The following is a 6582-nucleotide window of genomic DNA, read 5'->3' on the forward strand; positions in this document are numbered from 1 at the left end:
AAAGACAAGGCCTAATAAATACCAGCTCACAAAGTTACATATTTACTGTGTTATCAAATGAGAAAATTGAAGATTTAAACTCCTTATACAAAAATATATTTGCCCCCAAATTTATTCTCAGCTCATACAGCTGAATGAAACATTTTCTGATATATGCTGAAGGTAGGCATTGTGTTTCAGAAAATGCTTAATTCAGTTGTATTAGCAGAGAATTTTGTAATCCATTTATAATTTGTATGTGGTCACCTGCTTATAATTGACTTCTCTTTTTCCTTTAAACAGCATGCTGCTTAGAAATGTGTGATCTCATAACCAGGATCAAGTTTATACATCTGCACAACTGCCAATCTTTTTGCAATCATGTGGCAATGTAAATAACTTTTCTGCTTATGGTAAAGGCAGAAAGTGTAGCAATGCCACATTCATTGTGAAAATAATTCAGAACACAGCTGAAGGAACCATGACCACTGTGTAAACATAGTTGTTTGCTTTCACTTCAGTTGAATGTTTATTTATAGAATTATATTCAAATTGAGTAAGAATGGGCTTGCATCTGTTGAATAGCCTTAACGGTCAGTTCCGGTTTCAAATGTAGAGTAAAGCACCACTTCATTGCACCGTTTTTCAGATTATTATTTTTCAAGGAGAAAAGTACTTTAATGACAGTTATATGAAAGTTTATTTGATATTCTTTGTATGTGTTTTTTGTCTATTTTAGATTCCGTGAGGGGCTGAAAACTCTTGGTCTTTTTGATCAAATCCAGAGCGACCCTGAGGCCTTTTCCACTTTTTTCTGCGCTCCTCTCCACAAAATATCAGCAGATTCTGTTGCAAACCTTTTTCCTGTTCAGTTGTCTGATGACGAGGAGAAGAAAACAAAAGAAACCATGATGGCGAGTTTCTGGAGGCAGTATCTACTTGAGTGTGAAGGTAGAGTTTTTATCAATGTTTCTGCCTTTGTTTTAGCCTTGCTGTGGTTTAAAATTAAAAAAATCAGTCAGTATTTAAAATCAAAGAAGTCTCCTTTCATCTTCAACCCCGCCCACTCCCTCCAAGTACTTGACTTCAGCCATCTAGTAACCTAATGTAGCTAGCTGGATAGCTAGAGCTAACGTTACTTACAGTTCCAACAGAAAACAAGCTAACTCTGTCACTTTTCATATCTTTGGCGAACTTCAGCTGACACCACCGAGCAAAAGCTATTCCAAGGTTAACTCTAGTTTTTGAACGAGCCCTGTCAGCTTGTGTTTTTGCTTTGCTGTGTCTGGGCTTCTTTGCCGCAGCCATTACAGCAGGTAGCTAGCTGGCAACAGACACTCCATTGAAATCTGATCCCAAACCACAGCCTCTGTACCCCACCCACCCCTCCCATGCAGAAAAGAGCACCCTGCCCAGAAAAGTCTCAGACACATTTTAGAACAAATACAGGTAAGGGTGCACAAATTCGGCTAAACTGCTTTAAGACCGAGTTTGCTAGTGCTTCATAGAAATGCCGTAGCATGGTTATTTTATAATATTTTAAAGGTAAAAATCCTGCATAGTATGCCTTTAAGGGGACAGTTTACAAGCTATCAAAAAAAATAAGGCATTTTATTCCCAGAAAATGTTTCAAAGGGGCTGGTGTCTTCCATTTTTGTTAGTTTATGTCACTAGAAAACTATGTATGTCTATTTTATAAAAAAAAGTTCTGTGAATAGTTTGCCCTCTAATCAGAGAATGGAAAAGTAAAAGTATCAGATCAGATTTTAATATATAAACAGCTGCTCGGTAGCACGGCTCTTCATTTTCTCCCCACAGACGGGAAGCGTCTGGACAAAAGTGTCTACTACTCTATTACTTTGTGTCTCTAATAACCTGAGATCAGGACTAGAATTAGTAAGTGGTTACGGAGTATTTTAGTTTCTTCTGTTGAACTCTAACATTGTGGAGAAGGACAAGTTGTGAAAATAGGGTAAATCCACATTTGCTCAGAAATTGTTTTTAGATCTGAGCTGACATGATGGAAGAACAGTGTATTCATTGACTAGATTTGAAAAAACTGCATGATAATAAGGTAAAATCTAAAACTGAATGTAGGACTCTGCATAATGAGGTGTGCAGCAGGGTGACTGTTGTGGTGCCCAATATGTTGATTGCAATCGACCAGGCCATGCTCGTAGATCACGGGTCATTCTTTTTTAAAAGCATTATGTTTTCATCCCTCTTCCCTACAGCTTCTGCCCTAGACAGGTACACCTGATTGACATGGATTGTGGCCAATCTGCTACTGTTGCGAACATTGTTACATTACATTACATTACATACAGGGCGACATAGCTCAGGAGGTAAGACCGATTGTCTGGCAGTCGGAGGGTTGCCGATTCAAACCCCACCCTGGGCGTGTCGAAGTGTCCTTGAGCAAGACACCTAACCCCTAACTGCTCTGGCGAATGAGAGGCATCAATTGTAAAGCGCTTTGGATAAAAGCGCTATATAAATGCAGTCCATTTACCATTTACCAAATATGCCCATTCATGTTTGTGAATGAGATAAATTCCTCAAAAAAAGGTTGGAAATTCGTGTTTGGTCGATCATATCTCTGTTGTTACTGTATTATTAGCATTTTATCTTATATCGTTGGAAAGCCTGCTCATTTCCCTTTACAATGATGTCCCATTTGTAAGGATCATGCATTGGTGGGATGAGCAGCACAGCTGATTATATGGGTGGGGTCCCAATGAAATGTGGCAAATTTCCCTGCCAATGTCAAACAGTGTATTCTCCTGTTGGTATTGACTCTATTGTTTTGAGTTGTTTTTGGGATTGGATGATTGAACTCTCTATCAGTAACAAGGAACAAACAAGACATATTGGTAATTTTACGCTTTATTCATTGAACAAACAGTCAGGAGCCTCAGTAGCGGCTGGAAGAACCATACGCAGCCACAACAGCCTGGCACCTCCTCCTCATGCTGGTCACCAGCCTGGTCACGCGTTGCTGTAGGATGGTATTCCATTGCTCAACCAGGATTCGTCGTAGGTCAGCCATCGTGGTTGAATGGAATGGAATGGCCTGCCAACAGCCCAGACCTCAACCCAATTGAACACTTGTGGGATCAGCTCGGGCGTGCTGTACGTGCTTGAGTGACCAACGCAACCACGTTGGCTGACCTGCGATGAATCCTGGTTGAGGAATGGAATGCCAACATTAGCCATTTTCCCCAAATAGTGGCGAACTGATGCGGGTCTGTGGAAAAGGTTGCCTCTGGTAATGTTTTTCTGGTGCACGTTTCAGACTACGCCTTGCCAAAATTGCCACCACATTTGGAGCGCCACCCCACTGCACTCTGATTGGTTGGGAAAATACAACTATCCCGGGAAGGTTGCCTCCTTCGTTTATGCCTACAACGTCAAGGCATCGGCCAGGCTCTGTTGAACGAAGTGAAAAAAGAGACTGGCTCGTGAGGCTACCTCCAGCTTGACTCATGCACAAAACTAGCTAGATGATGCAAAATATATTCAGTAGGAAGGACTTTGAATTTTGGAACCAGATTTTTTGAGCATATTACAGCCAAATAACATGGGAAAATATCAAAAAATTGTTATTTGGTGCAATTCCCCTTTCTGTGAGAGTACATTGCGTCTTACCTACTTGCGGGGAGAAAAAATATGGAGTGGTGCTATTACTGATAGTGTTTTGTTTTGTTTCAGTGGGAAAGAGCGCAACTTCACTGGAGGAAGTCCTGATCTTTGCCACCGCAGTGGATGTAGAACCAGCTGTGGGATTTAACCCTGCCCCTAGCATGTCCTTCCTGCATCCGGTGGATTCTGTGGACTTGCTCCCCCAGCGTCAGCCAGAGAAAAACCATCTGCTGCTGCCAGTTCTCCCCTCCTATCAGCTCTTTAAACGCCACATGGAGTACGCAGTCTGCCAGCTTACAGTGGTGCAGGAAGCTTCTCTGTCAATTTCATGACAATTTCTCTCTCCCCTGATGCCAGCGAGAAGGATATACACTTGTTTTACTGGGAAAAGAACTTCCATGTGCATAAAAGAAAGACTTAAAAACAGCAGAGTGTTGGGCTCCCAGAGGTCCTCACAACATATAGTAGTACTGTAGCTCAGTTCCGCCAACACATTTTATATGGCCGTTCCCACCAGTAAGACTACAAACTGAGAATAGTTAAATTTACAGCACAAGTTACAGGGTACATGCAGTTGTTTTGGCACATTATCAGATGATTTCATTTCATGTATAAATATGTTTTAAAATAGCCATGCTGACGCAAGAAAGGGAGGGTTACAGAATATGTGTTTAGTCAGTGGCTGGTGGACTCAGACATTTTGTGAACAAATGAGAGGACTGGCTGTGTAAGCACAATTTGTGTTGAATGGCGAAGCCTCAACAATGCCCTGTTAGCATTCCATGCTGAAGTTTTATTACTCAAAATGGAGACAATATCTGTGCTGTTTCTTACAACTGATTTATCATTTCAGTATTTTGAGGCTTCTCGTATTATATATGTTGTATACGTATATTCAGTTTTGCAAGTTGTAGTTGGGTTACTGTGTTGCCTTTTGATCGTTTTTGTTAATATGTCTTGTTCCAGTTGTCACGCTGATTGTTGCATTTGAGGATGCTTTTCATATTCATTCACGTTTTGCTTTTCATTTGGATTGAGTGGAGATCAGTTGGCATAACGATCTTGTTATTTTTTAACTGCATCTAAAATTAGTTAAGAATATCATTGTACCCATCCTTTTCCTTATTTAGACTTTTGACCATGTTTACAACTTATATAATTTTTTAGAGAAAATATGGTTAAACTGCTAAATGCTTATATTGTTAATCTGGTAATTTGTCAAGAAAGAGATTACAATACTTGTATTAGTGGTATTCTTTGGGAATATTATTGTGTTCTTGGATTACATACTTAAGAGTGCATAAGGGGGAGATTTAAAATCATTTTAGCAATGCTCTGTCAAACTGCTGTCAATGTTCTCTGCCCAAAATGCCATGTTATAAGAGAGTTCTATAATTGGAATGAACAAGGAACTAATGCACATTAGACTGTTGGAATGTGCTTTTGCAGCCATGAAATATGAACAAAATACAAGACACCAATAATGCCACTGAAAATACCTTTAAGTCTTGGTCTGCTCATCTACGAGTCTCCCCAGTTTCACTGTCTCTGCCTTTTCCATATTTCTACTTATTATGAATTACAGTATATTCAGTGATCCGTTGGGTTCATGCTTCCTGGGGTGAATGTACAAACGTGTGTACAAATGTATTCATAAAACAATGTATCACTGCTTTTTGAAGCAGCTTTTGTATTAACTGTGCTAAGGCTTTTAAACCAAATCAGACATAACATAGCTTAACTTCAATAATTCTGTTGAAATGGTACAATTCTGTGGCCTTCATGTTCTATTACTTACCTCATATTTACAAGTCATGTTTCTATCAGCCCTAATGAACTGTTCCATTTTTTCTTTCTTTTTATCCAATCTGTATAAATTATGTAATTTTGTGGTTCCACATATAGTATAAATGTATTGCATACTTTGAAACCATTTTATTTCTATTGTTTGATATTGAATGAAATTGGTGTGATGATCATTGTAAATCTCCAGACAAGTCATTTGCGTAAGGTCATCCTGGATAACAGTATGCAGTAATACTATGTGTCAGGAGATCTGCACTACATCATGAGGGTGTGTTAGATGACTGAGAAACAGCATCACTTTGTAGAAGTAACCTAGTTTCAGGCTTTCACAGACGACACTGCACTGGCCTTTTTATGGGCCCAAAACCATGTCACAGTGACCAGGTAGGACTATGTCTTAAGCACTACAGGAAGGACAGTCCCAGTGTCCCTGACACACTGTAAGGAGTACGGTATTATCTACCTTTCCACAGTAAGAATTCAGTCATACTTGTCCTGCCCTTAGTAAATGCATCATCACTTGTAATCACATTTTAACACAATTGTGAAAATGTTTCTTAACCCCTTCATGCACATGGAAAATCCATGGCAAATGGCCAATCCTTGCACATTTAGGGGGTATCTTATTTAATGCTTCATAACTCCAGGTGTGAGCATCACAGAGACTTTAAAATGGCTTGAATGAAGCAGGACATGTGTACCATTTACAGTACTAACTTAGATGTGTTTATATTCATAATTTATTCATAAAACAGTGTAGGCAGCAAAGCAAAAATGAATTTGCTCTTTTTTTAGTTTGCAATGAAATACTGAGAGATCCCATATATAAGACAGGTTAAACTACATGTCCTGGATTTTTTAAAAGACACCTAAGGGTGGATATGCAGAACTAGTGAAGATCTACAAAGCAAAAAGTAAGCAGTGTACCGAGTATCTACAAATCTGTCAAAAATGTCTAAATTATGCATTGCTGTAAATCACAATGTAGTCATATATTTTACTACCAATCAACTGTTTTGACTCAAGAAACTCACTTTTGCATTATTTTCAAGTGAGAATTACAAGCTTTCCTGCAGTACAGTGGTCTAAAATAGCAAGGGGTCTAGAAACATATCCAAAATCACTCCAAAAATGAATAAAATACTTTTTGTCCAT

The 6582-nt window shown here is 39.1% G+C and overlaps 1 protein-coding gene across 3 annotated transcripts in view; it reads left to right on the plus strand.

Annotated features, from left to right (window-relative positions):
• The window catches only part of g2e3 (G2/M-phase specific E3 ubiquitin protein ligase), a 37117-nt gene extending 30833 nt beyond the window's left edge, over positions 1 to 6284 (plus strand). Inside the window, exons 14-16 of one of the 3 annotated variants that reach the window (XR_010330264.1) lie at positions 719 to 930; positions 3691 to 4917; positions 5150 to 6284. Coding sequence is in view for 2 of the 3 variants with exons in the window: in XM_064337302.1 (XP_064193372.1) it covers positions 719 to 930; positions 3691 to 3953 (475 nt within the window). In the remaining variant the exon portion in view is untranslated. Of the gene's footprint in view, positions 1 to 718; positions 931 to 1345; positions 1429 to 3690 lie in introns of all 3 variants that reach the window. The other 2 variants (XM_064337311.1, XM_064337302.1) reach the window with 2 other exon arrangements.
• The last annotated feature ends 298 nt before the right edge of the window (positions 6285 to 6582 follow it).

This window comes from Anguilla rostrata, chromosome 1, assembly GCF_018555375.3.
Source record: "Anguilla rostrata isolate EN2019 chromosome 1, ASM1855537v3, whole genome shotgun sequence".
Lineage (NCBI taxonomy): Eukaryota > Metazoa > Chordata > Actinopteri > Anguilliformes > Anguillidae > Anguilla > Anguilla rostrata.